This window comes from Protopterus annectens, chromosome 3.part1, assembly GCF_019279795.1.
Source record: "Protopterus annectens isolate FY-2018-M chromosome 3.part1, PAN1.0, whole genome shotgun sequence".
In the NCBI taxonomy this organism is placed as follows: Eukaryota; Metazoa; Chordata; order Ceratodontiformes; family Protopteridae; genus Protopterus; species Protopterus annectens.
In genome coordinates this window covers 1493836093-1493862164 of record NC_056732.1, presented here as the reverse complement: position 1 = coordinate 1493862164, position 26072 = coordinate 1493836093, and the positions used below count along the sequence as shown (strand labels likewise).

The 26072-nt window shown below is 44.1% G+C and overlaps 1 protein-coding gene across 1 annotated transcript in view; it reads left to right on the top strand.

Moving 5' to 3' along the window:
• The window catches only part of DSCC1 (DNA replication and sister chromatid cohesion 1), a 477417-nt gene that overhangs the window by 60884 nt on the left and 390461 nt on the right, over positions 1 to 26072 (top strand). The window contains exon 3 of the mRNA XM_044067559.1: positions 8140 to 8308. Coding sequence (XP_043923494.1) covers positions 8140 to 8308 — 169 coding nt within the window. The remainder of the gene's footprint in view (positions 1 to 8139; positions 8309 to 26072) is intronic.

The following is a 26072-nucleotide window of genomic DNA, read 5'->3' as shown; positions in this document are numbered from 1 at the left end:
GATTCCTGATTGTGCAGAAAATAAGGACTTATAAGACTTGATGCATTCTGCTAACCAATTTGGTAAACATAATTTGCAGTGTGGTTTTGATGCCTTAGAAGCATCTTGCAGAGCTGCTGTCACTGGGTCTGTTCTGAGAAGGCATGCTTGTCTGAAGCAACAAATCTTGCCAGACCATGTCAAGGCAAAATTACTTGATTCTCCATTAAACCAAGAATGTTTGTTTGGCTCTAAAGCAGAAGAAGTTCTTAAAAAGATGAAGGAAAAAGCTAAAGATTTCCTACAGGTACAGCCACCTAGATTCAGTAGGAATTGGCCTTCAAAAAAACTGGTCCTTTCCAGTCCCTTCCAGACCTTCTCAGCCCAAACCCAGGGGCAGCAGGCCACAAAGACTACAGCCTCAGGGTATGCACAGATCTAAACAATGGAGTGCTCCCTCCTCAAAAACTGGGAGTGGTAAGCCACCCCTTATGGAAAAAGTTCACAATGACTTGTCCTTAATCCTTCCCAGCCATGCCCAAGTACTTGCACCCCTAGGAAGAAAACTCGCCCTGCATGCAAAAAACAGGGAGTATATTACCCAGGACCGATGGGTCTTAAACATTGTATCCCAGGGATACAGATTCTATTTACACTCTCTGCCAACCCCAAGCGGATTGCAAGACCTTCCTCCAAACCACTGGACAGAGGTCCAAAAGCAAGTACTTTCTCTTCTCAGTATCAGGGTTATTCAACCTGTGTCAACACAGCAAAGGGTACAGGGTTTCTACTCCAGGCTGTTCCTGGTGCCCAGGAAAGAGAACTCTCGGTGCCCTATTCTGGATCTGTCCATCCCTAAACACCTTCCTGGTGGTACTAAAATTCAGAATGCTTACACTCCCGCTGCTCCTTCCTATGCTATCCAAGGACTCCTGGCAAGTCACCCTAGACTTAAAAGAAGCTTATCTACACATCCCCATAAGGGAATCTTGCAGGAAATGTCTACATTTCAGGGCAGGACTCTATGCACTATCAGTTCTCTGCACTTCCCTTTGGCTTATCTACTGCGCCCAGGGTATTCACAAAGTGCCTGACTCCAGCCATTGCTTACTGCAGGCAGAGAAATATTCAAATTTACCCATACTTGGATGATTGCCTGATTCACGCGGACAGTCAGGAATTGCTACTTCAACAACTGACATTTGTAAAGAGACTCCTAACTTCTCTGGGGTATACCATCAATGAAAAGAAATCACATCTGGTTCCCAGCCAAAAGATTGTATTCCTTGGAGCAAGCTTGAATACAACTTCCCAGATGGCATTCCTCACTCCAGAAAAGTAGGTTTATCTGACAACTTATTTCAAACTACTGGCCACCCAAACCCAGATATCTGCAAGAAAAATATTGCAAGCCCTAGGGTTCATGGTCTCATGTATTCTACTGATTCGATATGCAAGACTGCATATGAGAAAACTTCAGTGGTACTTAAAACGTTTCTGGTGTCAGCATTCCCAGGACCAGGAAAGAGTGATTCCTATAATTTCTTGCCTAAGGACAGAGTTCCTTTGGTGGGCAGAAGCTTGCAACCACAACATGGGACACCCTTTCTCACAACCCCCCCCCCCACCATCCAAACTCTGACAACAGACACACCAGACTATGCATGGGGGTGCTAACATGGCAGGCAAATGCATTCAAGGCAAATGGAGCCCAGGACAAATTCACCTGCATATCAATCAGAAAGAAATGTTAGCTGTACAGAATGCACCGGCAGCCTACAAATACCTTATCCTGCCAAGGCAACTCCTTATAAAGACCGATAACACCGTAGTTATGTGGTGCATAAACCAGCAGGGGGGGACTCACTCCTATCCACTCTGCAGGTTGGCCATGGCTCTATGGAAAACAGGAAAAACATAGAAAACAGCCTTAAGCAACCAAGTGCACCTGCAATCTCAGTTCCTGGCAGGCAAACAAAATTCACTGGCAGACTTAAGCAGAAATCTAATAGACCCACATGAGTGGAAACTGGAACCAAACTCATTCAAACTTCTAATACACAGGTGGGGGACATCAGAGGTGGACCTCTTTGCGTCCCCGCAAAAACAATCAACTAAACAAATTTTGCACCAAAATTCCCCACAGCCAAGCTTGGAAAGTGGATGCCCTATCCCTCACATGGGAAAACTCTCAATCTATGGCTTTCCTCCTCTGCCCCTCCTTCCAAAAGTATTCCTCAAGATCAAACAGGACATGCCAAGGACATTCCTTATTGCACCAGACTGACCACGCCAGCATTGGTACCCACTCCTACGCAGTCTGACAACAGTGCCACCCTGGCACCTACATCAGACCCCCTCTCTGCTGTCCCAGCAGGAGGGATAGATTTTGCTTCCTCATTTACAAACCCTGAACCTGGCAGCCTGACTTATTCCCTGAATACATCGCCAGCAACCCTCAGCAAGCAGGTGCTGGATGTTATCCTTGAGGCCAGGATGCTCAGTATTAGGAAATCCTATTCAGAAAAGTGGAATAGATACTGTTCTTGGAGCCAGTCTCAAGGGAAGGACACAGCCATGCCCCCATTGCCTCAAATCCTAGATTACCTAGCAGAGCTGCTCCACAAAGGCCTATCCTTCTCATCAATTAAGATTCATGCATCTGCCATCTCAGCTCATTACAATACTGAGCCACCCCTCTTCTCCCACTCTCTGATCAAACAGTTCCTGAGAGGAGCTAACAACTTAAGAACCCCAAGGAGAGCTACCACTCCTGCCTGGAACATTAACTTTGTACTAGCGAAGCTCACGCTTCCCCATTTTGAGCCTGCTGCCACAGCAGAGTTACAATTCCTCTCTTGGAAAACAGCCTTACTGCTAGCCATCACTTCAGCAAGAAGAGTGTCTGAGTTACAGGCCCTTATGGCTGTGGAACCCTTCAATCTGAAGTAGTTACTTCATTTGTTCTGCAACCTGTGGGTATCTGATCCGACCTTTGATCTCTGAGCAGCTTCACAAGAGCTAAAATCTGAGCTGAGCTCCCTCCCCTACCCCCTACCCCCCTGCTGCCTGTATTACCCCCCAGCCCGGGATCATTTGCCTGGGCTGAAGACAGCTTGGAAGAGAGCCTTAAGCTTTTTGGTCCAGCTTCAGCTTTTTCCAGCTTTCTCTAGAAAAAGTTATTAAGTTAGATTTAGTTTGTTGTTTCAAAATTTTATTGTAAAAAAGCTGTAGTAGCCCCTGTCGTAGTTTCTTTTTTTTTTCTTTTCTTCCTTTTCTTGTTTGGTGTGTGTGTGTTTGTTGTGTGGTGCTGAAGGTGTGCCATTTTTTTTTTTCTGCGCTGGCCATGCCCATTTTTCTCGCAGCTGCCACCCACATGGTGTGTGTCAGTGCCTGGGTGCCTGGGACTCAAACTCCTCCTGCTATGCAGAGTTTGGGGGACTCTAGTTTCTTTCTCCAAGGAAAAAAAACAAGGAGAAAGAAGATAAACACAAGTCTTAAAAAAGGCGGGCTGAGGCTCACCCACAGCCCCTCTTGATACCAGTTCTCCTCTCTCCCTCAAGGTCTCTCCTCTTGGCCTCTTGGCTCCATTTGCACTTTGGCCGGGGAGGAGAGCTGGTCTCCTCGGGGTTGTCGAGAGCCGGCGGCCCCCCTGGCCCGACGCCTTCACTTTAGTAGACCGAGCCCCTAACTGCGGACATGGATAGGATGACATGTCGTTCCTGCCTGCAGAAATGCAGATGGGGGGGGGGCTGCTCCTGGGGGAGCTCTCCCAACTTTCTTGCTCCCCTCATTTGCCCGGGATTCCCTTCTCATGGAGTTTAGGGTTTTGAGTCATCGGAGCCGGCCCCCGCGGATAGTTTTCCGCCGGGCTTCTATCGGCTGCTTCCCTTGCTCACCTACCTTGCAGCCCAGCGGCCAAGCCAAGGGCTTGGCATCCGGATCGCCGGGGTGTGTGTAGGTCCGAGTTAGTGTATCTCGGAGCAGTCCTCTCTCGACTCCACCTCTCTCTTGAGCTTCGACGCTTCCAGCGACCGGAGAGGGAAGCCTTCGGAGGAGTTTCGGAGCCTGGGGTGCAGTTTTGAGGTAGTGGAGGTAGTGGAGAGGGAGGTAGTGTCCGGTCGGTCCTCCGTCTCCTCCTCCTATCCTCCCTCCCCTCTATCCTCCATCCTCCATCATCCATCCTCCATCACATCCTACCAGACAGCCCCAGTCCACCTCTAGTTAGTTCCCTTCGAGGACATCCCCCTGGAGAGGCAACCACTCACAGAGGTGCCTCAAAATGGCAGTGTAAACACAAGGACCAGAAAGGAGGAGACAGGACTCCCCTGAGTCACATGGACTCGGGAACGGGATTTGAGATCAGGAAGGTTCCCCAGATCACTGAAGATGTCTCCTTTGAGACATCATTGAAATGTTGAGTATTAGAGGGGGTGGTTCGCTCCAAAAACCTTCCTCAGATTAATCTGTGTTCCTCCCGCGCTTTGGTGTCCCTGGACCTCCTGGCCTGTCCCCCTGGTGGCTGGTGGCCCCTGGTGGACCAATTACCACCAGGGCATGGACACCGCCCGACACCCCCCAGCAGACAGGCCCCACGCCCTAGGCCCTCCTAGGAGCCCCCAGGTGTGATGATAGGGGCCTGGCTGCTGGGTCCCCTGTTGATGCCATGCCGCGAGGAACCCTGAACAAGGAGTCCATCTCTGGATAACCAAACCTGCTAAACCTCAAGCTGACTGCTTGGTGATCCAGTTCCTCTGATGGCTAGGGACTCCCCAGTATCACATCACCAGTGAAGGCCATTCTGGTGGCCCCCCATACCTGCTACCAGAAAAAAAAAACAACATAAATGGGAAACGCTTTTTTTTGGGCATATCTATACGGGCTCCGGATCCCTTTTACAGTTCTATTCCAACATTTCTGATTTCTTGTCACTAATCTTTCAGAAGGGGCAGGGCGCTAGTTAAACAGTTAAGGTGCAGTTAGCAGCCATTTCCTTTCATGTGGGGGATGGACTGGGATCAGTAGCATCCTCAAAGATATGTAAAACCTTCCTGAGGGGAATTTTTCTTTGAAACCACCGTGAAATCTTTAGCTTAGTACCGCAAGACTTAACTTTAGTACTACAAGCATTGACAAGTCCCACCCTACAGTCCAAGTCTCTTCTTCCCCCTGCCTCTTCCGCCTCTGAAACAGCTTGTCTTGGAAAAACAGCCTTTAGTGGCTATCGATCAGCCAGAGGTCTCCAGAACTTCAAGAAGCCCCGAAACCCCCTACTGCATGAAACCCGCCTACCTCATCTTTCACAAGGATAGAGTGTCTCAGACTAACCCGGCTCTTCTTTTCAACCAAAGGTGGAGTCAGAAATCCAAAGCCATCAATCAATCCCAATCAATCAACAAAGGGAAATTTTCAAAACAAAATACAATACACATTGCATGATGTACACAGCACAGGACGTATCTACCTGCACAGGACTAAGGGTTTTTTATGTCTGATCAGTTGTTTGTGTCCTTTGCATTGCCAAATCAGAAAGGCAAAATCTATGTAAAGGCTCAAATTTATTAATTTCCAGTGTCCTGTCCACGCGCATATCCATGTAAGGTAAAACCTCAGTAAAGGGGAATTCACGCCACCGCGGAGTACATAACTTCTTTTTATCTTCCATGCGGACAGGGTCTCCCTCAGGACTAACCCATCTTTTATGTCCAAGGTGGTATCCAGTGTGGCTTTAAACCAGTCCATCCATTTGCCAACCTTTTTTCCTAATTCTCAGAATAAAGGGGAAAGGATCCTGCACTCCTTGGACATGCACAGACAGCTCAAGTTCTATCTTGACAGGACTAAACCTTTCAGAAAATCTGACCAGCTGTTAAATCAGCTTTGCTACAGGGGCAGAGGGCAAGGCCATTTCGAAAAGAACCATTTCTAAATGGATAGCACACTGCATCCATTTCTGCTACAAACACCATGGAAAACCTACCCCACAGGGGATCAGGCCTCATTCCACTAGGGCTACCTCAACCTTTACAGCTTTTCTCAGGGGAGTCCCTACCAGGGACATCCTGGAAGCTACAACCTGGAGTTCTATACACACCTTCACCAAGCATTACCACTTACCTATCTTTTCTAAATCCAGAGCTGGATTTGCCACAGCAGTCTTATAAGGCCTGCTAGCCAGCCCTACTACTACTTGACTGCCTCCACCCTTCCTCAGCTTTGGGAATCAACCCAAGTGTGATGACTGCAACATTGAAACACGAAGAACATAGTACAGTTGTGTACACTTATCATAAATGTAGATGTTCAAGTGTATTCACTGTTGCAGTCCTGGTTACCTTCCCTCTAGCCCCCTGTCTTTCTATACTTTCTACCTATCCTCTTTTTTACCCTTGTCTTATGGAAATGGTATTTACTATTTACTGGAGATGTTCCACATCATTTGATTGCTTCCTATTTTGGGGGCTCCTGACATCTGGGGCAAGAAAAACTGATGTAATAGCATCGGCTGTATGTTTTATACCCATGATGACCTGACATCATAGATGCGACTACAGCATAGGTTCATAGGTTCATACTAGGCTATCTGCCCGAGGGCATTTATAAGCCCTGGCCCTAGTTTTTTTCCACCTTCCACCCTTTTAGTTTTGGAGAAACTATGCTTTATGTTTTCTGTGTGCTCTGTCTGTCAGTGAGGTGACTGAGGTAACCCTGTGGATCTCCCTATCTCCCATCTATTGGTGAAGATTCTCTCAGACAACTTGAACAAGACCAGCGCCTCCCTCACATAAACCTTATTTTGTTCCTTTTTCTTCCACTTTCTTTGGTGAATCTTTCCCTCCAGCAGCACTCCCTATTAATAACTCGAGGTTTTAAGTCTCCTCCCCCGCCTCTTTTTGATTGAGATGAAGCATGTTCATATTGTACTTGATGATGTGAATCTCTTCATGATAAGGTGGGCAATGTAGAAGGTCTTCCTAATTAATTCTACAGCATCTGATGCAGAAATCCCAAGACTCTGGTATTCAAGCCGACTAAGGGATACCTGCAGGCAGATAACCCAAGTGTGATGACGGCAACAGTGAATACACTCGAACATCTACATTTATGGTAAGTGTACACAACTTTACTTTTTGTATGTGCCTGTTAATATGTTTCATAATACGTCCTTGCATTGACTTGCTTTGGCTTACAGCCTGGATTGTGGCTAAAAAAGGGTCTGTGGACTAACCCACAGGTTAGCAAATAAAATCAATAAAAATAAAAAAAATCTTGTATCACTTTTTTTTTCTCTGACTGGGTGACCTAGGTTCAAAGCCAAAAGTTATAGGCCATTCTGTGTGACAGTGCATGGGATCAAAGTTCTCTGGGTAGCAACGGTGATGGAGAGGAGAGTGAGGTAGACCAAGGAGAGTAAGAAGCATCGGAGTGTAAAACTGGATGGAGGATAGAAAAATAAATGAGGAAAAAAGATTGGAATATGGTGGTGCTGTGTTTTTGAAAGGACTAGGACTGGAAATTCAAGCACAAAAAAGTTTGGAGGATAGTAGTACTAATATCTCTAAGCAAGTAAATGTGTGAGCCAGGAAAGTAGAACGAGGACAAGGACAAGACATTTACAAGTAGTGCTGTTGCTTGTGTTTCGGGTTTCTGTGTGGGATTAGACCGTGAAGAGAATGGGAGGGAGAGAAGGCTATATTTTTTCCTAAGAGTGCAACAAGGCTGCTTCTGGAAAAGATAACATTATTTAAAAGGTATTAGTAGAGAGCTGCATATCATTTTTCATGGGGAATTTCAGCATGCTGTCTGTATAGTATGTAGAAAAAAGTGTTGTGTTGTTGTGTCTTTCAGCTTTTCCCGGTTAGGGGTCGCCACGCTCCGCTAATGATTGGGAGTTGATTTTTACGTGCTGAGTTGCCAGCCTTAACGCACAACCTTCAATGAAGGTACGCCCATTCACACATGTCTCCACGCAGAAGACGCACTAGCTGCGAGTCAAACCGGACAGTGTCTTACTGTGAGGCGACAGCGCTACCGCAGCACCACCAAAAAAGTGTAAAACTAATAAAACGCTATTGTGATGCTAAATGTTATCAAACCGTGGCCTTCATTTAGTTTATAAAGTGTGCTGTCTGCTCTTCATTTTTTCGTTTTCTTTTCCAGCCTAGTCATTAAGGGTGACAAAGATGAACATGCGGTTCTGTGCAGTGAAGATAAGACATATGATGTGAAAATAGCAGACACCTCAAATTTACTAATTATTATCCCTGACTGTAAAACTCCCGACCAGCTATCTGATGATCAGAGTATTCAAAGTCTTGTTCACACACAAGTAAGTAACTCATGTATTTAAGAAAATATATTTTGACATTTCCTGCATGAAAATACTGACAATAGTTTATCTTGATTTTTATGCTCTGTTTCTGGATTAGTATTTAAATTGCATTGTGTTTCTTTAGGTATCAGAAATTTGAGCAGAAATATGATCTGCAAGATGCCTTATGGTGCCCTTGTTGGGTCACATGACATGCTTGTCCAAGCTTCTGGGGGGGTGCAGAGGTAGAAAGAATTAGCTGCTACATGCTTACTTTATGTTCTGGGGGGGGGGGGGGGGGACAAATTGTTAGAGCTTACTGCATGTGTGGCACTGTGACAACATTGTATACCTAAAAGAAAAATGGTGCTCTGTCCATGAGAAAGTTATGTTTTACCAGTAATCCAATGTGCTGACAGCTGGCTGCTTAGGGCAACTTCTGTCACATTCTGTATTGTGTTTGCTTGTGCTTTGAGGGTTATGTGCTTTGAGTCTTAACAGTGGCTACCATTTTTCTTAGCTTACTAATTTTTGTGGTGGTCATTTCTGTGCTTCGTTGCATTTTTTTTTAATTCAGTATTTTGTATTTGCTGTTAGAGGTTGTAAATCTACTGTTGTCATGTTACACTGTCATAGCACTACACCATCTGACCTTATAAGTCAGTGTGCTGTCCTAAATATCACTGCATCTTTGAACTTTGTTCCCTATGCTACCTTCCAGACTTCATTGCTCACTCACTGTAAAGGTTTAGAGCTCCAAAGCTCTGTCCCTTTTACTGAAGTTGCTGCAGTGCAACTCTGCTACAGTGAAGAAGCTGCAGTGGACCTGTCTTCATTTGTAAATGGCTTCCTGGTAAACAGACTGGGATTCTGATTTCTGGTTCTTTCCTTCTTTCATATTTGCAAAGTTGTTTTACAGAACTGTGCTTTTTTTTGTTTGTTTGTTTTGCTTAACGTACTGCAGTTTGGAAGTTCATTCCTTCTACTATTTTCATATTTTGCCAACTTCTGCTAAAGGACTTTTCACACTTGGATGACAGTTATCATGGGCCACTCTACTTACTGAGTACTAGAGATTCCCTATTGTGATGGAGATTCATGACATTGATATTACAGAGTATGTGCTTTTGCCTGTTGCTTGGTGACTCATAACATCCCTCATTTTTCATGCCAAATAAGAATGTGCATCATTACCTTTTCTCCAGCTGCATATTTTCAGATTGTTGCTATCTGGTCATAGTAGACATTTTGATGCCATTGTACCTGCATTAGGTGTTCTTGAGCTATCTCCAATGAGCTCTCTAAGCTTAATCCGAATGACATAATCTACAACTGAATCTTTCCAAGAAGGCATATTTCCTTCCACTTGTCATGAATTAAACCCAAAGTATCCCTCACTTTGTAACCATGCAATAACCTGACAGGTGAAAAACCTGTGAATTCTTGGGGCACTTCTTTACATGCAGAGAGCAGATGGAACAGATATTTATCACTCTCCATGTTGAACTGGTCTGCAAATACTTGTTTTGACAGTAGAAATGAATCTCTCAGTACTGTTTGTTTACATATAGTAGGGTATGTTTTAACTGCTTTACCCACCAGTACTTCCACAAGCAGTTCAGAAGGTCTGAAATCAAGCTGGCCTCTGTCTTTTTTGTATCTCCTTGGGAAAACCTACCATGCTAAAACTCATCAGCAAAGCATTTGACACCTTTTCTGTCTCTACAGAAGACACTGCGTTAGCATACCCATTAATGCGATTTACCACCACTGAGACGTATTTCTCATCTGTGGTGCTTGTGCTACTGAGAGTCCCCATGGTGTCCATGGCTAACCTCTGAAGTGGGTTATCAATAACTGGCAGTGATGATGCAGCAGAAAAATCAGATGAGATAAAACTGCCGAATGGATGCAGGCAGAACAGAGCTGCACCAAACACAGTTAGAGCTGTACGAGCTTTTGTACCTGCAGCCACACTTGTGGGACTTCCTCAGACTGCTTGTTGTTGTGTCTTTCGGCTTTTCCCGATTAGGGGTTGCCACAGCGGAACTCCGGTCCGCTAATGATTGGTAGTTGATTTTTACGTGCCGAGTTACCAGCCCTGACGCACAACCTTCAACGAAGGTACGCCCATTCACGCATGTCTCCACGCAGAAGACGCTTTAGCTGAGAATCGAACCGGACAGCGTCTTACTGTGAGGCGACAACGCTACCGCAGCACCACCACCGCGTTCTCAGTTATAGGTAGTTATAAATGATTACATGATACAAAACAAGAAAAAGATTTGATAACAAATGAACTAAAGCATTTAGAGACTCAAATGAACAACTATATACACTTGTACTAAAACCAATGCAAATGCATGTCGGTGTGTTTAAAGCCACTGTCTTGAGCGTGCATTTAGAATTTATTATGTCACTCAAGTCAGGTAATTTATTTCAATTTAAAGTACTTGCCAGTGGTACTCCCAGTGGACTAATAAGGTTTTAACATCACCGACCCTGGGACTGACTTTTTTCTAGTACATAAAAAAGTATTTCTTGAAATCATTACACGCTAATGCATGTTTTGCTTATGCATTATTTGTCTTGTTTCCCTAACAGAATAAACAAGGATTTGTGAGCTATATATTTCGGCAGTGTCTACGCATTCTACTAGATGCATTTTCAAGTGTGTACAACCCACTGTTCAACCTCTCCCATAAGTTGGTACTACTTTATTCACAAGTAATGGTTTGCTACTTAGTTTCAGTTAACCCATCATGTATGTTAAACACTTCCCAATATTTTAACAGTATTTTAATACTATTATCATATTCTTAACTTTAATATTATCATCACCTGGACTATTGGGTTGCAGATCTTCTAACATTACAGGTCTTCTGTGGTAAGACTCGATGCCTGCAAAACCTACAAGCACTATTGACTCCTGCTGGTGATTCTTCCCACTCACTGTCCTATTCCTTGATCTGCTTTTTAAACTTGTTAATTATTAACCTGCCCGTCTTTACTGTAAATTGAATTTTGAAAGTTCCTCCCATTCTACACTGTTATTGATATATTGAATTATTTGTCTTTTCTTCTCCTTATTTTGAAAAAAAACATGCATTTTGCCTCTCCTTGTCCATTCTGCTGATATAATTGCTCTGAATTCATTACCTAGCTAGTTGTTGGATAAAGTACTGTACTTTTACACTCCGGCAAGTGCTTTTCTGTGTTTTTACATCAAGAAGACTGAGGACTTTTCATCTCAGCAGGTGGTAGCCTGGTCTATCCAGGTTGGGGAAACACACTAGAGAGCCATTAGTGTAGTCATTTTATTGGCCAGAGGGCTTATTAGTCAGCTTACCTTGTTTTTAGTGCCTGTATAAATTTGGCATGATTGAACAACTCTTGGCTCATTTCCACAGAGCTCAGCAATGCTTAGCGTCTTTGTCTGTGTCTTAGAAGTGTTTTTTTTTCATATGGTGCCACCATCTAGCCAAATCTTAATACTTTTATTGATTAATCACACTTCTATAAGCTGTTTAAAGTTCACTGCTGTTGACATCTTGAATTACTTATCACCTGTCCTTGTGCTTTTCCTTACATGTGTTTGTAGTAGCATTGCACTTGGGACACACCTTTTTTCTATGTTTTTACATTAGGAGGACTCATCTTGTGGCAGTGGCAGTAGGTGTTTGCCTGGCCTGTCTGAGTTTCACACAAAAGAGCTCAAAAGTGTAGTTGTTTGATTGGCCAGAGGGTTTAGTAGTTGGTTTTCTTTTCATTGCTTGTATAAACTTGGCACATTTGCATGGCTCTCTGCTCCTTTCTACACAGCTCAGCAAAGCTTGGAATCCTAGTCTGCGCTCTTAAAGAGGTTTTTATTTGCATCCAGTGCCATCCAGGCAAACTAAGTACTTTTGATAAGTTGCACTTCATTAACTTATTAACACAAATCACTACTGTTTCCTTGATTTATTTGTGCTTTAAACTGTTATTTACTAAGTACATTTCATGCTGTTGTTGCTGTTAGATTGTTTCCCTTGAAATCACCGTCTAATGGGGCTATCTATCTAATTGTTTAAGTTTGTTTGTGGTCTCATTGCACTTGGGACATTTTGTTACTGTGTTTTCACATTAGGAGGACTGGGATTATTCATTTAGTAGCGGTAGTTTTTTGCCCGGTTTATCTGAGTTGGGAAGCACACAAAAGGGCTTAGTGTATTAAGTTTATTGCCCAGAGGGCTCAGTAGTCAGTTTTCTGTGTTTTCAGTGCTAGTATAAATTTGGTGCATTTCATGAAGCTGCTCACCACACCAATGCCCTGTACTGATGCAAACAAGTAGAAGCAAATTTTCCCTATAGAACTGAACATGAAGTGGTACCCTGTAAGCAGTAAGTATTGCACAAATATGCTGTGCACTGACAAACTTAGAGCAGCTACTTTGCATGTCATCTAGCAGCACCCTTAAATTTAGTAGAATTTTAGTATTTTATAGCCTCGTCTGCCTCCACCCACCATAGCCTTCTGTTAATCCCTGTATGCCACACACCAATTAGAGGATCAGACAACATGGATATGCAATTTTCTAACTTCTATACAGCCAGCTTGTTGGATATGGGTGCCTTGAGACAATACAGAAATTGTTTCATGTTTACTGACAACCACTTAATCCTTAAAGCAACAAACACAGTATGTGAGAATTGTACATATGTAATGTCACCAAAGGCTAAACTCTTGCCTACAAGTAGACATCAGGTGGTCAAAACCATGCATACAACACACACTTGCAGACCAATGTACTCTGAGGCACTTGAATGCAATTATCCTAAAAATCAAAGATGCCCTAGACCACCCATCGGCAAAGATTGTCAACAAACCCAAAACCAGTCAACAAAGCAATACCTAACACCACACATACCTCCACACTCAGTGGAGTTCCAGATACAAAGACCACTTTATCCCCCACTCAGGGATCATTGATAGACTCACTAACCTAGGCATTAACCCCTACGTCATAAGATGGGTTGCCAACTGGCTAACAGACAGAACCCACGCGGTGAAAGTAGCAGACTCCAAATCTGACTACCGGGCATTTACAAGTGGAGTCCCACAGGGATCTGTTCTGGGTCCTCTCCTGTTTGGTATCTACTTCACTGAAGTTCAGGCCAACACCAAGGGTCTCTGGTTAACCAAATTCATGGACGATTGCAAACTGGGAGCTATTATTAATTCTGATTCTCAAACTGATGTAGACATCCTACAAAAAGGCCTCACAGAGACCAACAATTGGTGCCAGAACCATGGTTTTAAGCTTAATGCTAAAAAGTGCATCATCCTTCCCTTTGGGAAAAACATGGTGCCCACGAACTACCACATCAACGGTAGCCCACTCAACTCCTAAGGTGTGATAAGAGATATATAGCAACCTCTCCTTTGACAACCATGTTGCCACTATTGTTAGAAAGCCCTTTTATGTGGCACACCTCATTACAAAAGATTCCTCATCCAGGAAGAAAGAAGTCATAATCCCTCTCTACTCATCCCTCATTAGACCCATTATAGAGTACAGTGCCCCATTTGGCATGTACCTCACTAGACATGTACAACAACTGGAGAGGCCACAAAAATTCCTCACAAAGAGGGACTCAAACACATGCCCTATACAGACAGACTCAAAATCTCCAGCTTTACTCCATCTCATATAGGTTCATAGGTTCATAGGTTCATACTAGGCTATCTGGGGAACTATACCCATTATTTTGCTGTGCCTCTGTCGAGCAGTGACACTGAGGTAATCCCTGGGGTATATCTGCGATCTCCCATCCATTGGTCAAGATTTCTCTTGAACAAGGCCAGGTGCTCTGCCTCACATGTATGTGGCTCTGATGGATCTAGATTTTTGAGGTGAAGCATATTCATCAAATCTGGGTTTGACATGGCCTTGTATGTTAGGCCTGAATAGAGCTGGAGTTCTTTCAGTCGGGCAGCATAGGACAGATTTTTGAGACCCTTTATCCTTTTGGTGAGGAACTTTTGTGGCCTCTCCAGCTGCTGCAAGTGTCGGGTCAGATACATTCCGAATGGGGCATTGTACTCAATCATTGGTCTGATGAGTGATGAGTAAAGGGAGACTATGACCTCCCTTGATCTAGATGAGAATCCCTTCATGATAAGGTGGGCAATGTAGAAGGTCTTCCTAACTACTTTAGCTACATGGGTGTCGAATGACAGACTACTATCAACCTGGGTCCCCAGGTCCCTGATAACTTCTTCTGTGCTCAGTGGATTGCCACCTATTTGGTAGCTAGGTATGACTATGCATTTTTGGCATTTAACGCTCTGGCACCAGTTATCCGTTTCTGTGAGACCCTTCTGAAGGATATCTGTGTCAGATGTGGTTTGCAGTCATCTGCAAACTTTGTCAGCCATAACCCTCCTGTGTTTGCTTGTAAGTAGATGCCAAACAAGAGTGGGCCCAGGACTGAGCCCTGTGGGACACCACTTGTGACAGGCTTTGAGTCTGACATGGCGCCAGCAACTCTGACCCTGTGGGTTCTGTCACTCAGCCAGTTTGCAACCCATCTTGTGATGTATGGGTTGACATTTAAGCTGATGAGTTTTCAATGATAGCCTTAGCCAGATCGAGGTAGGCTGTATGGACTGCCTTTCCTCATCAATGGCTTTGGTGACTGTTTGAAAAAGTCAACCAAGTTTAAAAGGCATGATCTGCCTTTGACAAAGCCAAACTGGGTTGGATCCAAAGTCTGCAAATTCCCTATGTCTTTATTTATGAGGTCCATTATGATCCTCTCCATGGCTTTGCAGATAAGGCTTGTCAAGCTAATGGGCGGTAATTTTGGTACCACAGTTGCAGCAGAGGTAAGACTTTGATTAAACAGCTGTCCTAGCTGTGGGTTTAATTCCTCATTGAGTTCATGGAGCACACAGCCGGGACACCATCAGGTCCCATGGATGCTGTGTTTTTGCAGAGCAGTTCTCACTTGGGCTGGAGATGTTTGGGGGCTGCAATCGTTTGGTATAGATATCTCTCCTTTTATGTTGGCAATGTCTGTAGGATCAGTAATCTTCACATCATCTGAGCATATCTGGGAGTTTCCTCCCAGGTTTCTAGGCCTTATGATTGTCTTTTGAGTCTTTAGCTATTTTTCTCTCGAAATTTGCTTTGGATGATTTTATGAGAGCTCTTAGTTTTTACTTATAGTGATCAAGGGTGTCTTACCTTTTAAGGATTTTGCTCTATCTTGTAGTAGCTTCCTCCTTTTGTTGTAGAGTTTGTTTATGGCTGGGGTCCACCAGACTTGCCTTTGGTACAAAAAGTCTTTGTTTTGCTTGGGATTGCCTTATCCATGCAGTCCTGCAGGTGCTGGTAGAAGGCATTTGTAAGTGATTCAGCGGCTTGAGTACTGTTTTCCAGACCACACTAGTCTTTAGAAGTGTGAAGTCGGCTTTTGAGAAGTTCTTTACTGTGGTCTTTTTTATTTCAGGTGGGGGTGGGATGAGGACCTCCAGGGTACACCTCCGTGTTGAACATTGTGCTGATGATGAGATCAAGTATGTTATCTCCTCTTGTGGGGATGGTGACTAGTTGTTCCATGGCATTTGAGTTTATGAATTCCAGGAACTTTTGGGCTAGGGTGTTTGGGCTTGAGTAGTGTTCCCAGTCTATATTAGGGTAATTGAAGTCAACTAGTATGATGGTGTTTGGTGATACATTTATCCCTCTAGTGTTTTCAGGAAGGCCATGTGAGGTTCCTGAGTTTGTCTGTAACATGCTACAATTTGCAGAGCAGTCTTGCCTATGGTTAATTGCACCTGGATGGTCTCCGATGCATCAGTCTTGAGGTGTGGGTGTCATTGATGAATATGGATAGGTGCTCTCAGGAGCCTTGAACCAGGTTTCTGTCACAGCACAGACATCGATGTTCTCCATACTGAGAATTTGAGATTTAGACTTCTGGCATTGAGCAGCATTACCCTTAGTTTTTTCCTTGTTTGTGTTCTAGGGTGGTAGGTTTAGAATTTGAGCCTTGCCTAAAAAGGCACTATGGGGTGGCAAGAGCCTTTGCCAATATCCGAATTGTCCAGCATGTCATCCCAGGCAGACAGACACTGAATCCTTTGAATGACACCAGTGTTTAAGCCAATTGTTAAAGCTGATCATCTTATCTCTGTATTGTGGCATCATTCTTGGTGAAGGTAGGATACTGCTCAAGGTCAGGGTCATACCTGCCTGGGCTACATAATCAGAGAGCTCCTCAATGTCTCTTTCATGTAGTACACCAGCGTGGACAATGACTGAGTCATATTTGTACCTGCTGTTGAGAGACCACAGGCAGCTTACTGTGACCTTCTCCGTGTCTGACTATGGAGTCACCAATGACTAGTGTGTCTGGCATTGTGTTTGGCCTTAAGGGCTGTGACTGTTTGACACTCTGACTGTGAGGTCTATGTGTTGCAGGTGTTGTGTTCTGAGGTGGTGGTTGTTTGGGTGTCTGCTTTGGTGGCCTCTGCTGTTTTGGTATCACCTACTTAGAGACAATCTCTGCTTGGCATACAAAGCCATGTCTGACCCAGTGTTGCTAGACATGCTCCATCTGAAAATGTCTCAATCCCTCCGTACCACACGCTCCAAAGACCTCAACCTCATCACCACAATAAACAGAACCTGCTCTGCAATCCCTCCGTACCACACGCTCCAAAGACCTCAACCTCATCACCACAATAAACAGAACCTGCTGGAGGGGCAGGTTCCTAACCCAGAGACTTCCCATACTCTGGAATAAACTCCCTATTCATGTCAAGCAGAGCACTTCACTAGCCCTGTTCAAGAAAAATCTTGAGTGGATGGGTAACAGGAAATTCACCCCGGGAATCAGTTAAACAGCCTTGCTCGATAGGAGCACAAGGAACTAACGTCCGGCAACAGGATGACTGGAAATATTCTTGGGCTAGGCTTGAATTGGCTCCAGGGCCATTAGCCTAATACTCACCAATGAACCTATGAAATATCTTGAGTCCTGGAATTCCATGCCTCAGACAATACTAAATTCTAGCAACTCATCCAAATTTAAACTACTGCTTAAGGAACACCTAACCAAAAACTGGATTTGCTCTTGCACTAATCCAGGCTGATCATTCTGTCCTTCCTTGTTCTCAATACCAAAATATCTCTTCCCTTACTAAAGTCTAACATCCAAACTATCCCTTCTCTCACAGAATTCCAAATTCTCTCTACATATCTCAAGCTCACTACTGCTCCTATCTTTGCCTACCTATCTCAAGCTTCCTACAGTTTCATCATATTCCCTGATGTTCTTTGTGTTTCACTGTTGCAGTCATCACACTTGGGTTATCTGCCTGCAGGTAGTCCTCAGTCGGCCCGAATACCAGAGTCTTGGGATTTCTGCGTCTGATGCTGTCGTCTCTTCATGACGTCAGGTCGTCAGGGGTATAAAACATGCAACCGATGCCATTACATCAGCTTTTCTTGCCACGTGGGAGCCCGAAGCAGAAGCAGTTCGCAAGTGCCGGTCGGCCGCTACCTTAAATTTTTTCGAGTTTCAGACCTGAAGTCTTCTAAAGCTATGTACCCCATTGGGCATCCTTTTTTCTTGCTTAAACTGATGTCAGAAAAAGTTAACAATTGTCTTGCCTGTGGAAAGCAAATACCTCAGCGAGATTTTCATTCTTACTGCATCATCTGTTTAGGCCCAGACCACGACGTTCCTTGCTGTAGGTTTTGTGCCTTGTTTAACGCCCAAAATATTTGTCGACGGTATCTTTGTCACTAAATTCTTTTGCGCTCGTTCTCCGTTTTCCAAAATGACTTCCATAAGCCATCGAACTGTCGATCTTCTGAAAAAAGTAAGGGTAAAGACAGTGACAGACCACATAGGTCCAAAACTGCCGATGGCGCTTCTGTTCAACTAGTTGCCAGTTTGCTGATACTCAGTGAGGCACTTGTGCAGCCCCTGATACCCACTTCTACAGATTCACAGGCTTCTGGTATGCCACGAGTTGCTTCTTCTATGGAACCTGCGGATGTCTGTACCTTGGATGGGTCCAGAGCTGCTGTGCAGGCACCAGCTTCTGATGGTGTATTCCGACCTTCCGATGTTCGCATTAAACCGACAGCTTCGTTTTTTACTAAAAATACCGCGTTACTCAGGCCTAGAGTTCGCACTACCCCTAGAAAACCGATGACCAATGCGCATGCTTCAGCTCTCTTGCCACAGAAACAAATGCTTAGAATGGCTGAAGACCTTATAACTTTAATTAGGGGAAGCCAGCCTTCACCCTCTAAAAGACAAATAATTGATTTTCCTTCTGATTCTACAGACCATGAGTCTGATGACTGATCCCTCTGATTACCAGGACATACCTTTATCTACCTATGAGGATTCAGATGCAGAGGATTCCATTCCCTGTGCCTCCCCTCCAGAGGACTTTTCTTTTGGTGAAACCTTTCATACTTTGAGAGCATTTCCACTGGGAATGCCAGGACTACCCTCAGTCCAAAAAGAGACTCAGAGAATTTTAGACTTGCCTCAGCACAGTCCTCTAGCTATACCCCCTCTCGTGGACATTGTAGATGATGTCTTCGTGGAATCCAGTCTTACTCCTGATACTTTACCACCAGCTCCTAGAAAGCCTAACAGGTACTACAGACTACCTGACTCTCTCACAAATTTCTCTTTAAGAATCCCTCTGCAGATCCAGGGACTATTTCCCAGGACCTAAAGGCATTAAGGCTACTACAGCCAAAAAACCCTACCCCTTTGGACAGGGATTCTAGAGCTTTAGACAGATGGGGTAAGAAGGTATATACTTCTGCAACTCTTGCCATCAGGGCTTTGAATTGCCAGTTTCACATGTTGAAAGTACCAGCAGCATATTATGGAATTAATTAAACAAAAAATGCTGTTTCTTCCAGATTGTACAGAAAGTAAAGATTTACAACAGCTAATGCATTCTGCAAACCAAGTTAGTAAGCATAATTTTGCAGTGTGGTTTTGATGCCTTAGAAGCATCTTGCAGGGCTGCTGTCACTGGGTCTGTACTGAGAAGACATGCTTGGCTGAAAGAGCAAATCTTGCCAGACCATGTCAAAGCAAAATTATTAGATGCTCCATTAAACCAGGAAAATTTGTTTGGCACAAAAGCAGAAGTTGTTCTTAAAAAGATGGAGGAAAAAGCTAAATCTATGCAACTGAGTTTTTACAGGTGCAGCCACCTAGATTCAGTAGGTATTGGCCTTCTAAAAACTAGTCCTTTCCAGTCCCTCCCAGACATTCTCAGTCCAAACCCAGGGACAACAGGCCACCAAGACTACAGTCTCAGGGTATGCAGAGATCTAAACAATGGAATGCTCCCTCCTCTAAAACAGGGAGTGGTAAGCCACCCCCCTATGGAAAAAGATCACAATGACTTGTCTACCTTCCTTACCAGCAAAGCCCAAGTACTTGCACAAAACTGGATGTCCATTACCCAAGACCGGTGGGTCCTAAACATTGTATCCCAGGGATACAGATTCTACTTCCACTCACTGCCAACCCCAAGTGCCAGACCTTCCTCCAAACCAATGGGCAGAGGCTCAAAAGCAAGTACTTTCTCTTCTCAGTATCAGGGCTATTCAACCTGTGCCTGTAGAGCAAAGGGGACATGGTTTCTACTCCAGACTATTCCTGGTGATCAGAAAGGAGGACTCTTGGCGCCCTATCCTAGATCTGTCAATTCTTAACACCTTCCTGGTGGTCCCAAGATTGAAAATGTTGACTCTGCAATAGCTTCTTCCTGTGCTAGCCAAGGATGCCTGGCTAATCCCCCTAGACTTAAAAGAAGCTTAAATGCACATCCCCATAAGGGAATCTAGCAGGAAATATCTACGTTTCAGGGCAGGCTGTAGTCTCTTCCCTTTGGCTTATCTATTGCACCCAGGGTATTTACAAAGTGCCTGGCTCCAGCCATTGCATACTGCAGGCAGAGAAATATTCAAATTTACCCATACTTGGACGATTGCCTGATTCAGGTGGACAGTCAGGAATTGCTGCTTCTGCACCTGGCATTTGTAAAGAGGCTTCTAACTTCTCTGGGGTACACCATCAACGAAAATAAATCACAACTGGTTCCCAACCAAAAGATTGTATTCCTGGGAGCAAGCTTGAACACAACTTCCCAGATGACATTCCTCACTCCAGAAAAACACTTATTTGACAAACTACTTCAAACTAATGGCCACCAAAACCCAGCTATCTGCAAGGAAAATACTGCAGGCCCTAGGGTTCATGGCCTCATGCATTCCTCTAATTCCATATGCAAGACTGTATATGAGGAAACTTCAATGGTACTTAAAAAGTCTCTGGTGTCAACATTCTCAGGACCTGGAAACAATCGATCATTCCTTGTCTAAGGGCAGAGTTCCTTTGGTGGGCAGAGGCATGCAACCACAACAAGGGACTTCCTTTCACTCAACCCCTCGCTGCCCAAACCCTGACAACAGACACATCAGACTACACGTGGGGGGCTCACATGGCAGGCAAATGCACTCAAGGCAAATGGAGCCCAGAACAAATTCCTCTGCATATCAATCAAAAAGAAATGTTAGCCGTACAGAATGCTCTGACAGCCTTCAAATACCTTAGCCTTCCAGGACAACTGATAAAGACAGACAACACCACAGTTATGTGGTACATAAACAAGCAGGGGGGGGGCTCATTCCTACCCTCTCTGCAGGTTAGCCATGGCCCTGTGGAACACAGCCCTGAGCAACCAAGTGCATGTGCAAGCTCAATTCCTGCCAGACAAACAATATTCACTGGCAGACAACTTGAGCAGAAATCTACTGGACCCACACGAATAGAAGCTGGAACCCAACTCATTCAAACTTCTAATCCACAGGTGGGGGACTCCAGAGGTGGACCTCTTTGCCTCCCCCTCAAAACCATCAATTGAGCAAGTTTTGCACCAGAAACCCCCACAGCCAAGCGTGGAAAGTGGATGCCCTATCCTTTAAATGGGAAAACCTCTCAATTTATGCCTTTCCCCCTCTGCCCCTCCTCTCAAACGTACTACTCAAGATCAAACAGGACAGGCCAAGGATGATCCTTATTGCCCCAAACTGGCCACGCCAGCACTGGTACCCACTCCTATGCAGTCTGACAGCAGTGCCACCCTGGCATCTACATCAGACCCCCTCCCTGCTGTCCCAGCAGGAGGGACAGATTTTGCATCCACAGCTGCAAACCCTGAACCTTGCAGCCTGGCTTATCCTCTGAATACACCACGAGCGACCCTCAGCAAACAGGTGCTGGACGTCATCCTTGAGGCCAGAAGACCTAGTACTAGGAAATCGTATTCAGAAAAGTGGAAAAGATATTGTTCTTGGAGCCAGTCTCAAGGAACGGACACAGCTGTGCCCTCCTTACCTCAAATACTAGATTAACTAGCAGAGATACTCCACAAAGGCCTATCCTTCTCATCAATTAAAATTCATGCATCTGCCATCTCAGCTCACTACAATACTGAGCCACCTCTATTTTCTCACCCTCTCATGAAACAGTTCCTGAGAGGAGCTAACAATATTAAGGCCACCGAGGAGAGCTCCCACCCCTGCCTGGGACCTTCTCTTTGTAGTAGAGAAGCTCATGCTTCCACCTTTTGAGCCTGCTGCTACAGCAGAGTTAAAAATTCCTCTCTTGGAAAACAGCCTTACTTCTGGCCATCACTTCAGTAGAGTGTCTGAGTTACAGGCACTAATGGCTGTGGAACCCTTCATTATTTTCCATGCGGACAGGGTTTCCCTCAGGACTAAACCATCATTTATGCCCAAGGTGGTATCCAGTGTGGCGTTAAACCAATCCAACCATTTACCAACCTTTTTTCCTAATCCACAGAATAAAGGGGAAAAGATTCTGCACTCCTTTGACATGCACAGACAGCTCAGGTTCTACCTTGACAGAACTAAACCTTTCAGAAGATCTGACCAGCCGCTAGTCAGCACAGGGGCAGAGGGCAAGGCCATTTCAAAGCAAACCATTTCCAAATGGCTAGCACACTGCATCCATTTCTGCTACAAACACCATGGAAAACCTACCCCACTGGGTATCAGAACTCATTCCACTAGGGCTACCTCAACCTCTACAGCATTTTTCAGGGGAGTCCTACCAGGGGCATCCTGGAAGCTGCAACCTGGAGTTCTGTACATACCTTCACCAAGCATTACCACTTACCTATTTTTTCTAAATCCAGAGCTGGATTTGCCACAGCAGTCTAACAGGGCCTGCTAGCCAGCCCCAGTACTTCTTGACTGCCTCTACCCTTCCTCTGCTTTGGGAATCAACCCAAGTGTGATGACTGCAACAGTGAAACACGAAGAACATAGTACAGTTGTGTACACTTACCATAAATGTAGATGTCCAAGTGCATTCACTGTTGCAGTCCTGGATGTTCTTAGTGCTTCACTGTTGCAGTCATCACATTCGGGTTATCTGCTTGCAGTAGCCCTCAGTTGGCCTGATTATCAAAGTCTTGGGTCCTGAGTCACTTGCTGTCTCATCTTCCATGACGTCAGGTAGTCAGGGGTATAAAGCATGCAGCCGATGCCATTACATCAGTCGTTTTTGCTGCGCGGTGCCCAAAGCAGAAGCAGTTCGCAAGTGCTGGTCGTCCGACTCCTGAAATTTTCATTTTCGAGTTTTAGAACCAAAGTCTTCAACAAAAGCTAAGTACCCCGTTGGGGAAACTTTTTCTTGCTCTAAACCGATGTCAGTAAAAGTCAATAATTGTATTTCTTATGGAAAGCAAATACCTCATAAAGATTTTCATTCGTACTGTATTCCTTGCCTAGGCCCTGACCACGATGTACCTCGCTGTCGGTTTTGTGCCTTATTTAAACAACAAACTATTCGTAGTCTGTATATTTACGCTTCTAAATATTTTGGCACTCGGTTCAATTACCCAGATATGGCTTCGGTAAGCTACCCGACTACCGACATTCTGAAAAAATGCAAAGATAAAGACAGAGACAGACCGTCTAGGTCCAAAGCTGCCGACGACGCTTCTCCTAAGTTAGTCGCCAGTTCGCCGGTACTCAGTGAGGCGCTGTCACAACCCCTGATACCCACTACTTCAAATTCGCATGCCTCTACTGAGACCCATTCAGAGTCCGGTATGCCATGAGATGCTTCAACTTAGAACCTGTGGATGTCTCTACCTTGGATGGGTCCGGAGCCAATGTGCAGACACCGGCTTCTGAGGGTGTATTCAGGCCTACTGACTTACATATTAAACCAACGCCATCTTCTTCTTCAAGGCCTAAAACTCGATCCATGCCTAGAAAACCGACACCCAGACCACATGGTCAGGCCTCTATGACTAAAAAACAAATGATAAGAATGTCTGAAGACCTTATTACTTTAATCAGGAGAAGCCAACCTTCCCCGTGTAAGAGACCTAGGTCTGAATTTGCTTATGATTCTTTTGATCAGGATTCTGAAATTTCTGTTTCCTCTGATGACCAGGATTTACCCTTATCTATCTATGAGGATTCTGATGCAGAGGACTCTATTCCCTCTGCTTCCCCTCCAGAGGATTTCTGTTTTGGTGAAACCTTGCATACTCTTAGGGAGCATTTTCACTGGGAAAGCCAGGATTACTCTGATTCTAAAAAGAGGCTTAGGGATTTCTTACTCCTGCCCCAACACAGGCCTTTAGCTATCCCCCCTGTACTGGACATTGTTGATGATGCCTTTTTGGAATCTATCTTGGCCCCTGACTCCTTACCTCCTGCTCCCAGAAAAACAGATAGATATTACAGGGTTCCTGACTCTCACAAGTTCCTCTTTAAAACTCCTACTGCGGATCCTGAGACCATTTCACAGGGACCAAAGGGCATTAAGGCTACTACTGCCCAAAATCCTACTCCCTCTGATAGATATTTCAGGGTGCTGCATAGATGGGGTAAGAAGGTATACACTTCTGCAACCTTGGCCATTAGGGCCTTAAACTGACAGTTTCATATGTTAAAGTATCAGCAGCATGTTATTGGATTGCTTAAACAGAAAGTGATCTTGATTCCTGACTGTGCTGAAAATAAAGATTTACAGGATTTAATGCATTCTGCTGAACAAGTTGGAAAACATACTTTGCAATGTGGTTTTGATTCACTAGAGGCATCTTGCAGAACTGCTGTCACTGGGTCTGTACTTAGAAGGCATGATTGGCTTAAGGAGCAATCTTTGCCAGATCATGTTAAAGCTAAATTGATGGATGCTTCCTGTCAGAAGAAAAATATACTTTAAAAATGATCAAAACACAGTAGGTTCAGGTTAAATCTTGCAGCAAGGAGACAAAAACGTGCTATTACAGAGTTTGTCTAACTAGAAACAGGAAATACTTTCATTTTTATAGATTCACTAACTAGACATAGCCTACCAAGCTGACGTAACAGATTACCACCTTTTTCATCATCACCTGCTGACCATCATTCCCATGAATTTCTGCTGATTTATCAATTTTTATGTGAAACTTCCTGAGGAAAACAACATGGCCTGGATTACTACCAGTTAGATGCATGTTATGTTACCATTCAAGGTACTATGGCTAATTCAGGCACAATGCTAACAGTTCATTTCTCTAATAATACTTTGTCTACTTTATCTCTAAGTTACTGCAGCTGCACATGTTCTCATAGTTCGAACAGAGCTGATTGTTTGAAATCATTACATTTCCAGAATATAGTATTGTTCATTCATTCGTTCCTGACCGAGCAGATAAGCACCTGCTTCTCAAGTACATTTCCAAAAGGCATAAACATGAATATTGCTGTGCTAGCAGTTACTAGGTCAGAGGGCATCTTGCAAGTTTTAGAAAGCATACTGCAGTTTTCAAAAAGCATCTTTTCAGTCTTATATGAAACTCAATTTATATATAACATAGTGCATGAAAAATAGAATGAAAAGCGTATTAATTCATTTGGTTATTAATTGGCATTAAGCATACACACATTAATACATATTTTCTAACATTTCCCTCCTGTTAATACTTTTTAATTCTATTTTCAAAAAAGAATAAACAGTTTGCTTCTTTTCCTAACCTCTTCCAACCAGGATTTGCAGTTAAGAAAGTCATTCAGTTTAAACTTTTATGAAAGTGTTTTGCATTCTAGCAGTTCCTCAAATTCAGTACTTTGATACATAGTCTCAGTCACTGATATATCTATGAATTCTTTGATTAATTTCTTCATGCAGGGGATTCCACAACAAACACAAACTCCTATTAGGAGTAATCCTAAAACTAAGGATGATGCTATCAGTTGTTTCAATTTTCAGAAAGCTGCTTCTGCTTCTGGTGTCCACTGTAATAATTCCTGTGCCACCATCGGCTTTTTGAATATTAAATTAGCTAGTGGAGCAGATTCCAAAGCATAATTCGGTATCCAACTCCGACAAAAGTTAGTAGTTCCCAGGAAGGACATCATTTCCTTCTTGGTGGTTGGTCTAGGTGCTTGTAATATTGCTGTTTTTCTATCTATCTAGTATTCTACCTTCTTTGGATATTACATATTCTAAGTACTTAACTTGTCTTCTCCAAAGTTGTAGTTTGTTTTTGTTTACTTTGTGTCCTTGAGTAGCTAGAAACTGTAACAATGCTATGGTGTCCTCTTTACATTCTTGCTGGGTGGGGGCCACCAGCAGAATGTCGTCTACATAAAGTAAAATCTGACTACCTTTCGGTGGGATAAATCCCGCCAGGTTGCTTGCCATTTCTTGTGCA